Source organism: Somniosus microcephalus, chromosome 5 (assembly GCF_052327205.1).
Source record: "Somniosus microcephalus isolate GS21.2 chromosome 5, FLI_Smic_1.0, whole genome shotgun sequence".
Taxonomy (NCBI): Eukaryota; Metazoa; Chordata; class Chondrichthyes; order Squaliformes; family Somniosidae; genus Somniosus; species Somniosus microcephalus.
Genome location: NC_140991.1, coordinates 272,669,564 through 272,681,186, shown reverse-complemented (window position 1 = coordinate 272,681,186; position 11,623 = coordinate 272,669,564). Strand labels below are relative to the sequence as shown.

General features: G+C 43.6%; 1 protein-coding gene across 2 annotated transcripts in view; it reads right to left on the bottom strand.

Moving 5' to 3' along the window:
• The window catches only part of eepd1 (endonuclease/exonuclease/phosphatase family domain containing 1), a 166,400-nt gene that overhangs the window by 1,783 nt on the left and 152,994 nt on the right, over window positions 1-11,623 (bottom strand). For both annotated transcript variants that reach the window (XM_085988954.1, XM_085988955.1), the window contains 3 exons: window positions 10,564-10,698; window positions 5,133-5,259; window positions 1,982-2,176 (listed from right to left, as the gene is read on the bottom strand). In XM_085988954.1, the coding sequence (XP_085845080.1) occupies window positions 1,982-2,176; window positions 5,133-5,259; window positions 10,564-10,698 (457 nt within the window). The remainder of the gene's footprint in view (window positions 1-1,981; window positions 2,177-5,132; window positions 5,260-10,563; window positions 10,699-11,623) is intronic.

The following is an 11,623-nucleotide window of genomic DNA, read 5'->3' as shown; positions in this document are numbered from 1 at the left end:
CATTACCTCCCCACCCTTTCATTACAGTGGGGCTATCTGAAATCCATCAGCAAAGTCTTTGCAGGGAGGGGTAGGAGAAAGGGGGATGCTGCCAATCACAGAATCACAGAAACCCCACAGTGCAGATAGAGGCCATTTCGGCCCATCGAGCCTGCACCGACACATATCCCACCCTATCCCCGTAACCCCACGTATTTAATCCCCCTAACACTAAGGGTCAATTTTATCATAGCCAATCAACCTAACCCGCACATCTTTGGACTGTGGGAGGAAACCGGAGCACCCGGAGGAAACCCACGCAAACACGGGGAGAATGTGCAAACTCCACACAGACAGTCGCCCCAGGCCGGATTCGAACCCGGGTCCCTGGCGCTGTGAGGCAACAGTGCTAACCACTATGCCACCGTGCTGGTTAGCTCCCAGCGAGAGGAGGAGGTGAATAAATAAGCACCTAGATTCGTGCTGATTGTATTCTGTGCTTCGGCTGGAAAACCCATGTGTTGTGGATATCAGGTAAGGACAGGATCAGGCTCATCTGTGAAACCCCTGTGGAACATAGGAACAGGAGTAGGCTACTCAGCCCCTCGAGCTTGCTCTGTCATTCATGGCTGATCTGCACCTCAACTCCATTTACACGCCTTAGCTCTATATCCGTTGCTACCCTTACCTAACATAAATCTATTGATCACAGTCTTGAAAGCTCCAATTGTCCCAGCACCCACAGCCTTTTGGAGGAGTCAATTCCAGATTTCTACTACTCTGAAAAAGTGCTTCCTGATTTCCTTCCTAAATGGCCTAGCTCTAACTTAAAGATTACGTCCCCTCGTTCTTGATTCCTCTACTAGAGGAAATTGTTTCTCTTTAATTACCCTATCAAATCCTTTTAACATTTTAAACACCTCAATCAAATCACCCCTCAATTGTCTACTCAAGGGAATACAAGCCAAGTTTATGCAATCGGGCCTCATAATTTAATCCTCTAAGTGGTAGAATCCTCTCGGATCGTGTGTGAATAATGGGCTTCAAGGGCGAGGTGCTGGGCAGCATCAGTCGAACTTGGTTAGCAGGCCCAGCGCCTCGGATAAGTAAGGGGGAATACATAATACGTTTAAGAAAGTTTTTTTTTGCAAAAGTTGCGCAAATTTTCTTTAAAAAAAAAAAGTTCTTTAAAAGAAAGAAATTCTTAATTGTTGTGTTTGAAATATTGGATGAAACTATGTTATGAACACTTTGACCAGTACTGTGCAAGATATCCACTGATATCAGCAGTGCACATGGGGAGTGAAGACCAGTGTAATCCTGAGGTGAAGCAGGGCTAAATGGTCATGGGCACACAGATCTAATTCAGTCCCTTATTTTAAAGTCACACATTCTGTCCTTACTTTTATATAACACTTCTATTTTATATTAAATATTTAACATTGAGCAATTTGGGAACTAGAGTTGGTTGGAGCAAAGGAGTTTCTCCACAGTACAAGCTGAGGAGCTTGGAGGTGCACAACTGTGGTTCTACATCCCCACCTCTGGCAGGGTGTAATTACGGTGTGACAAGTTTACATAGGCAGTTTCCATTATAAATATGGACATAGGAATTTATAAATGGGAAAAGTTGATAACACCAAGGTTTCCAGACAGGAGGTTCACACAGATACAAGATTATAGATATATTATAGATTTAAGAGAAAGATGACTGGAATCATTGCGAGGATATAAATATTCCATTGTCATGCAGCATTTACATGCCAAACAATAGACAGGCTGAAAGCACTGGACACTGGCCCAAAAATTCCAAGTCACCAAATGGCACTACATAGCATCATGTTAGTGGTTCCCATAATGAACTGGTTGGAAAGGGACATTTGAACAATTAATTTCACCCCAAGTCTATCATACGATTTGCACAGGTTTTACTTAAAAAGAATGGTATGCATTCTACACTTCTTATGTCTGCCAATCTGCCCTCATCAGATCTGGTGCTTACCTGAATACGTCTTCTTGAGTGAGCGACTGATCCAGATATTGTCTGTAGACTTTGAACCCTGAGGATTCTTAGTGCTAATGTTTGTGAAAGTATTTGCTGGGACACAGTGAAGAAACTTCTCTTTTCGTAGGAGGTCAAAATCATTTGCGTCAGGTGACAGGTTGAAGTCCCCCAAAATAACAACGTCCTTTTCACCTGAAAATGAAACAAATAGGAGGGAAACAAATCACTAACAGTCCAGAGGTACTGTCATTAACAGCTGTATCAAGAGGAGACCAGGCTCATTAATAGTTTAACAATCAGTCACAAGGGAACAGTTTTAATTTAGGGTGGAATCAACATATGTGAATTCAGTCTCTTCTGCAGCCCAGAGCTACCACTGAACATGAATCTGGCTTCGACTCAATACTATTTTTTTCCTTCACAATAGAAGCTTTAGGAGATGCAAACATTTCCCTGCTACTGGGCTGAAGGAACAAACTGGTTCTTTAGTCATTCTGACTTGACGGGATACCATTGTCCTCTCACCGTCTTCCCCCTCCACCAAAAATAAATCTGCACAGATGCCAACTGAGACACAATGCAGGACAGGACACAAGCGGAGGACTTTTGGACTAGTTGGAGTTAATGAGGGAGGACAGCAAAGAGTAGTCATCCAGAAGTGACAAAGGTGTATTTCAGGAGCAGAAGGGGCTGGTGTAGGGACAGGGCCCGGCAGCATTGCGGAGGTAGAAGTAAGTGATCTCAGTTATTGACCAGATGTGAGGTTTAAAGCCAAGCTCAAGATCACGAACATTATAACAGTGACTACACGTCAAAAGTATTTAATTAGTTGTAAAGCGCTTCGAGAAATCCCAAGGTCGTGAAAGGCGCTATATAAATGCGAGTCTTTCTTTCAAATGGTCTGGTTCAGTTTAAGGGAGGTGAATAAATTCAGTGACAAGGAAATGGAATCCGTGGCACGGGCTAAACACAGTGGCGTCATCCTTCCCGACTGACAAATTAACTATATAGGGGGAATCTCCTCATCTCCTAAAAGGAAGGTCCTGAATGAACAATGGCTGTTGGCAGCTTCGCATGTGATTCAGTGCAGGAGATCCAATTGGGCTGTGCTGTGCTAAATCTGCTCCTAATGTGCATAGTAAACTACGAATGCAGCTACTGAATATAACCGTGGCGTGCAAAAGTTTGACAAAAACACAAGTTGGATTTGTGGGCTATTTTTGGTTGCTGTTGGCCAGATTGAATCCAACGTAGGATTTAAAAAAAATGAATATTTAGATGCTAATTGTTGACAAATGTAATCAAATCCAAAGGAACACTGGCATATTTCATCAGGATGAGTTTAGAACGAATCTTAAAAACATAGTTTAAAACTTTACAAGTCAGTGGCAGTTAACAGTGGGTCCCTGACTAGGTGTTCTTTATTGTGGCTGGCAGTTGACTGACCAGTTATAACTAGTGGGTTTCTAAAAAGATATATACTAGGGGGGCCCAGACCATTGCCAACCTCACCACCTCTGGAGATCTGCCCTCCCCTCCCCCCACCCCATGGCCTCCAACGTCATAGTGCCCCAACCCCACTTTTACCTCGTTCCCAAGATTCACAAACAGGACTGCCCTGGTAAACCAATTGTTTCAGCCTGATCTTGCCCCACAGAACATACTTCTTCCTATCTCGACTATTATTTTCCCCTTGTTCAGTCTCTTCCGACCTGCATCCACAACTCTTCCAACGCCCTCTGCCACTTTAACAGTTTACAGATTCCTGGCCCTTACCGTCTCCTTTCCACCATGGACGTTCAGTCCCTGTATACCTCCATCCCCCCCACCAGGATAAATACTTGAATGGGGAAAATGTTGCAGGGTTATGGGGAAAGGGCAGGTGAGTGGGACTAGTTGGTTAGCTCTACCAAAGAGGCACGATGGGTCGAATGGCCTCCTTCTGTGCAGTATCATTCTATGATAGTTGAGAAGAAATTCACGAACAAAAATTGTGTCTTTAGGGTTAAATTCCAGTGGGGGAAACTGGAGTCGGTGTAGTGAAATCTGACAAATATTTTCTTTCCATGTTTAAAATATCTGTAACCTTCCAAGTGAAAGGATTTTTGGCTTGAAATTACAGCGGATCCAAAATACTGGAAAATGCAACAAATAACTTATTAAATATCAATTTTCTGGGACAGTAGGCCATCCTATATCCCACAAGAAAAATAATCTCCCACCTCCCACCGGAGTCCTTCTTCACGGGGTTCATGTACTTCAGTTTTTTTCCTACTATTCAAATAATGTAATGTTGGACATAGTGGCTGCTGAAGTTATCACAAGCTGTAAAAAGAAAGACTTGCATTTATATCGTGCCTTTCACGACCTCATAACGTCAAGACATCCCAAAGGGCTTTACAGCCAATAAAGTATTTCCGAAGTGTAGTCACTGTTGTAATGTTGGAAACGTGGCAGCCAATTTGCGCCCAGCAATGTCCCAGAAACAGCAATGTGATAATGACCAGATCATCTGTTTTAGTGATGTTGGTTGAGGGATAAATATTAGTCGGGACACCAGGGAGAACTCATCTGTTCTTCTTCAAATCAAAAGGTAGCATTTCTGTAACCAATTTTTGACCGCCATATTTAAAAAATAAATGAGGTCAAGTTTAGACAATGGCCAATGCAGGGCATAGCAGCTTTGTACATCCCTAAATAACGTCTGCAAACATTGCTTTTAAAGCAGTAATCTCAGCGCAATTACCCTGGGTCATTTTCTGCCATAATACTTCAAGGTTAATGCAGTATGAACTGCCAGTTAAAGTTAATTTAAAATCACAGAAATATTACCCTTGTATAGGTTGACAAATTTGTCGTATATAACATAACACTCTTGTACCAAGATTTGCGTTTTGATCCCCCTCCCCCACACCTCCAAATATGATACCCGTGCATAAAGACTGGCCAGTAGAGTGAAGTACAGGAGGGTGGTTGGGAATCGATGGGGGCCAACTCCAGCATCAGGATAGGAGGGGAGGGAGTTGAAAAACAAACAACAGTTGTACAGTCCCAACTTGCTGCTGAACCACGACCCAGATTCCTCGTGAGAAATTATTCAGAGAATTACACGCAGGAGGTTCTTTTTGCTTCCAGTGCTGTGTTTTACCTTTCAGGGTGTCCTGAAGAGTGTCTGTAAATAGCGAGACTTTATGGCCATCAGCGTGAGTTTTCTCTCCCGTAGGGACTGCTCCTTTCAGATGGATATTTACCAGGGTAACATTGACTGTTCCAACCTGTTGAGGAAAAACACACAAGTAACTGACATAAGAAAACTACTAGGCACTTGGTCTAAGCGTTAAACAAAGCTTTAATCAACTGTTTTACAACATGGAGGTCTAGTTATGTCCTTCACTAGTTCCTGTTAAGAATGTCCTGCGCAAGCTGGGCCCGTGCCAGAGTATTTATACTCTCCCTGGACAGCGCCACCCGTAGGCCGCTCAGTATTATTTCATAAGTCTTTCTTTCATGAATGACTGATTCATGTCAGTAACCGAATGGGATCCACTACAAGGAAGCACTGAACGGACAGGGTTGCCAATTCTCCAGGATGCAGCTGTGAGCATCCCTGCAGAAAAATCATAGGGGCATTTTTAAAAAAAGGGTTGTTTTCTTCATTTTCTTTGAACACTTTGTTTTTTTAGTTATAAAAGTATTCGAAATGGGAAAAATTCTGTTTGACTGGGCAAGAAGTTGGAGGAGAGAGGTCATGTGATGAAACCTCCAGGAATATGTTCAACCAGGGTTGGCAACCCTATGAATAGCTGGATGAAAAAGAACACCGAAAATGGGTCGCCTTTATAAGCAGATTCTAGCAAGACAAATCCAGTGTGTAATAACAAAAGAATTTACTGCAATTTGCATAATAAATTACAAGTACAGAAAAATAACTATGGGTACTCGCATTAAATTTCCTCTCATGTCTTTCAATTAAAAAGCAGTGACTCAGTTGGTAACACTTGCGCCCGAGTCAGAATGATGCGTGTTGACATCCCACTTCAGAGACTTGGGCACAAAATCTAGGCTTCAGCACAGTACTGAGGGAGTGCTGCACTGTCGGAGGCCCCATATGCGCTCTCAGGTGGATGTAAAAGATCCCATGGTACTATTTCGAAGAGCAGGAGAGTACTCCTGGTGTCCTTGTCAATCTTTATCCCTCAACCAACACCCCTACCTCATTGCTGTTTGTGGGACCTTGCAGTGCACAAATTGGCTGCTGCATTTCCTACATTACAACAGTGACTACACTTCAAAAAGTACTTCATTGGCTGCAAAGCTCCTTTGGTTATCTGGAGGTTGTGGAAGGCGCTATATAAATGCAACTTCTTTCCTTTTTTGCAGCAAACCCTTTATTGCTACAGTTTAAACAGTGATTAAAATAAAGTTTAAATATCAGCACTTTTTCTCCCCCCAAATCCTGTAAAGTTACTAAATTAGGAACAAAATGACCCCACTCACTACAAGTTGCTATGAGAGAAACTTCACCCGTTCACTAATCAGTTTTTAGTAAGTTACTATAGCTGTGAGCAGAGGTTACCAAGGGAATCATCCTCCCATGGTCAGGTTTACAGTCACAGCCTGAAACAGTTATCATCTCCATCACTGCTGTGCTTTTCAGGCAATGGTAAGTACAGATTAGAAGCTATTTATTTTCTCCTCCTGCACCTTTCTCCCCCACCCCCCCCGCCCCGCCACCCGCGAAGGGAAGGGGTGTGTGGCTTCAAGGGCACCTGTTGGCCTGATGCCTCAAACAAGTGGCCACTCCGAGTGAGCGGGCTGTGTTGGCAGACTGTTGGGCTATGGAATCTGGGATCTCTTGCTGTGTGTGGCACAGACCCAAAGCAGGCAGTGCATTTACCTACCATGCCAATGTGAGAACCATTGGACACAATTTCCTTTTTTTAAAGCTGCCCCCCAACTGCTGCACATTTAAATAGTTGGAGCCCTACGTTGGGTTTACACAGGATATTGTAATGTAGTTCTCTGTAGCATTAAAGTCTTATCTCTTCCTAGTACCTTGGTTGGACCACACTTAGTACTGTGCACAGTCCTGGTCTCCATATTACAAAAAGGATATAGAGGCGCTGGCGAAGATGCAAAACAGATTTTAAAAGCTGATACTATAACTATCAGGAAAGCTCAACAGGCTGGCGCTCTTCTCTAGAAATGAGAAACCTAAGGGGTGACCTGATAGAAGTCTTTAAAATTATTAAGGGATTTGATAGGGTAGATGTAGAGAAGATGTTTCCACTTGTGGGGGATTTCAAAACTAGGGGCAATAAATACAAGAAAGTCACTAATAAATCCAGTAATGAATTCAGGAGAAACTTTTTTACCCAGAGATTGGTTAGAATGTGGAACTCGCTACCACAAGGAGTAGTTGAGGTGAATAGCATAGATGCATATAAGGGGAAGCTAGATAAACACATGAGGGAGAAAGGTATAGAAGGATATGCTGAATATTGCAAGATGAAGCTCGCATGGAGCATAAATACTGGTATAGACCAATTGGGCAGCATGGATACGAAATTGGCTAAGTGACAGGAAACTTTGCAGCTGTCTTTACCAAGGAAGATGATGTTGCCAACGTCATAGTGAAAGAGGAGGTAGTTGAGATACTGGATGGGATAAAAATTGATAAAGAGGTACTAGAAAGGCTGGCTGTACTTAAAGTAGGTAAGTCACCAGGACCAGATGGGATGCATCCTTGGATGCTGAGGGAAGTAAAAGGTGGAAATTGCAGCGGTACTGGCCATAATCTTCCAATCCTCCTTAGATACAGGGGTGGTGCCAGAGGACTGGAGAATTGCAAATGTTACACCCTTGTTCAAAAAAGGGTGTACGGTTAAATCCAGCAACTACAGGCCAGTCAGTTTAACCTCGGTAGTGGGGAAGCTTTTAGAAACGATAATCCAGGACAAAATTAACAGTCACTTGGACAAGTGTAGATTAATTAAGGAAAGCCAGCATGGATTTGTTAAGGCAAAGCGTGTTTAACTAACTTGATTGAGTTTTTAGATGAGGTAACAGAGAGGGTTGATGAGATGTACATGGACTTCCAAAAGGAGTTTGATAAAATGCCACATAATAGGCCTGCCAGCAAAGTTGAAGCCCATGGAATAAAAGGGACAGTGGCAGCATGGATACGAAATTGACTAAGTGACAGGAAACATAAGAACATAAGAAATAGCAGGAGTAGGCCATTTGGCCCCGCGAGCCTGCTCTGTTATTTAATAATATCATGGCTGATCTGATCTTGGCCTCAACTCCACTTTCTCGCCCGCTCCCCATAATCCTCGACTCCCCTGTAGCTCAAATATATGTCTATCTCCGCCTTGAAAATATTCAATGACTCCGCCTCCGCAGCTTTCTGGGGTAAAGAATTCCAAAGATTCACGACCCTTTGAAAGAAGAAATTCCTCCTCATCTCCGTTTTAAATGGGCGACCCCTTATCCTGAAACTATGCCCCCTAGTTCTAGATTCCCCTATGAGGGGAAACATCCTCCCTGCAACTACCCTGTCAACCCCCCTCAGAATCTTATATGTTTCAATAAGATCACCTCTCATTCTTCTAAACTCCAATAAGTATAGGCCCAATCTGCTCAACCCTTTCATCTCAGGAATTAATCTAGTGAACCTTCTCTGAACTGCCACCAATGCAAGTATATCCCTCCTTAAATAAAGAGACCAAAACGGCACGCAGTACTCCGGGTGTGGTCTCACCAGCGCCCTGTACAGTTGTAGCAAGACTTCCTTACTTTTATACTCCATCCCCCTTGCAATAAAGGCCAATATTCCATTTGCCTTCCTAATTACTTGCTGTACCTGCATGCTAACTTTTTGTGTTTCATGTACGAGGACCCCCAGATCCCGCTGTACCACAGCATTTTGTAGTCTCTCTCCATTTAAATAATGAGTAGTGGTGAATGGTTGTTTATCAGACTGGAGCAAGGTACAGTGGTGTTCCCCAGGGGTCGATACTAGGACCACTGCTTTTCTTGACATATATTAATGACTTAGACTTGGGTGTACAGGGCACAATTTCAAAATTTGCAAATGACACAAAACTTGGATGTATAGTGAACAGTGAGGAGGATAGTGATAGACTTCAAGAGGACAGACAGGCTGGTGGAATGGGCGGACATGTGGCAGATGAAATTTAATGCAGAAAAGTGCGAAGTGATACATTTTGGTAGGAAGAACGAGGAGAGGCAATATAAATTAAGGGTACAATTCTAAAGAGGGTGCAGGAACAGAAAGACCTGGGGGTATATGTGCACAAATCGTTGAAGGTGGCAGGGCAGGTTGAGAAAGTGGCTAAAGAAGCTTACTGGATTCTGGGCTTCATAAATAGAGGTATAGAGTACAAAAGCAAGGAAGTTATGATGAACCCTTATAAAACACTGGTTTGGCCTCAACTGGAGTATTGTGTCCAATTCTGGGCACTGCACTTTAGGAAGGATGTGAAGGCCTTAGAGAGGGTGCAGAAAAGATTTACAAGAATGGATCCAGGGATGAGGGACTTCAGTTACATGGATAGACTAGAGAAGCTGGGATTGTTCTCCTTAGAGAAAATTTGATAGAGGTGTTCAAAATCATGAGGGGACTGGACAGAGTAGATAGAGAGAAACTGTTGCCATTGGCGGAAGGGTCGAGAACCGAGGACACAGATTTAAGGTGATTGGCAGAAGAACCAAAGGCGACATGAGGAAAAACTTTTTTACACAGCGAGTGGTTAGGATCTGGAATGCACTGCCTGAAAGGGTGGTGGAAGCAGATTCAATCATGGCTTTCAAAAGAGAATTGGATAAGTACCTGAAGGAAAAAATTTTGCAGGGCTACGGTGAAAGGACGGGGGAGTAGGACTAGCTGAAGTGCTCTTGCAGAGAGCTGGCACGGGCTCGACAGGCCGAATGGCCTCCTTCTGTGTTGTAACCATTCTATGATTCTATATTAACAAAAGCTTATTAGAGCTATTCTACCTGGTACACCTGTACTCACACTCTCCTCCACCAATACAACTCTAATCATTCCAAGGGGAGGATTATTTTAAAACTGAGATCTCATTTTAAAGAGGCTTTTTTTTGGCACCAAATAGAAGTGGTCATCAATTATTGCTTACTCTATCCGGTAGGGGTAATTTTTGGATTTGGCATTGCCGGCAGTAAGCCTCACCAACCAGTACGAATATCAGAAATTTGGGCATGTGCTGCACACGATTTTACAGCCGTTAATTGAAGCAGTCGGAAAACTAAGCTCAGCATATCACTGGATTGCCGACACGTGCTGCCAGTTTACAAGGACCCCCTTCCTCACAGGCACTGCCAAGTCGGAAAAGTACCCGAAACATTCCCTACATGAGCTATTGGCTATTCTGGCTTATGTGGGGGCTTGGTGAAGGAGATCATCAGGTGAAACTCATACAGATGCTCACATGCAGGCTTTCTACCCTGCTCCCAATTATTCAAGAAGAAAATATAATCCCTTTAAAAGCCCCACAGAAGCAGGGATGTTTAACAGACACAAAGAAAGCATTCACCTTGAAGCGTGCAAGATAAGGCTTGGCGACACAGGGTTTCCCATTCCCGTTGGTTTGTGCGTTCTCCAGAAGGAAGGCAGTTTTCATTTCTACTCCGGAATTGCTGTCCCAAAGATAACCAGCATATTCTGTACTCTGAGAAGGAACAAAACAGTTCAAACACTGAGACATTCTCGAATCTCATCAGACAGATATCAGTTTAATCTAATTTATTGCCACTCTACTCTGCAAGGGTGCAGTGCCACAGGCAGCCTCCATTGCCTCACCCAAGTGGCCCTTCTTCATTTGTGAGCCTAGAATGAGTGAAGAAAGAAGTTGCATTTATGTAGCGCCTTTCACGATCTCCGGGCGTCTCAAAGCGCTTTACAGCCAATGAAGTGCTTTTTCAAGTGTAGTCACTGTTGTAATGTAGGAAACGCAGCAGCCAATTTGCAAGGTCCAACAAACAGCAATGAAGTAATGACCACGAAATCTGTTTTTAGTGAGGTTGGTTGAAGGATAAATATTGGCTTGAACTCCCCTGTTTTTCTTCAAATTAGTGCCATGGGATCTTTTACATCCAGCTGAGGGGGCAGATGGAGCCTCGTGTCAGCACCTGGGGCAGGGGGGGGGGGGGGGGGGGGGCTTCACAGTCAACTGAGATCCTGCCCTTCACCCAGTAACTCTACGCATGAAGCACTTACTGTATAGCAATCAGGAGTGGAAACACTGGCTGATTTTTTCTTCTTTTTCTCTCTGGCAAATGTCACAACATCTCTGCTATGGCCCTGTCCAAGGTCAGCTAACTCAGCACAGATCAGGGATTGAACCAGAGCCTTCTGGGCTGTACTACCAAACAAGGCAATTGATTTATCCACTTCTTTTTTGAAACATACAACCGCCGGTGCACCCTGGTTGTAGTATATACCATCTACAAGATGCACTGCAGCAACTCGTGAAGGCTTCTTCGACAGCACCTTCCAAACCTGCGACTTCCACCACCTAGAAGGACAAGGGCAGCAGACGCATGGGAACACCATCACCTCCAAGTCACACACCATCCTGACTTGGACATGTATCG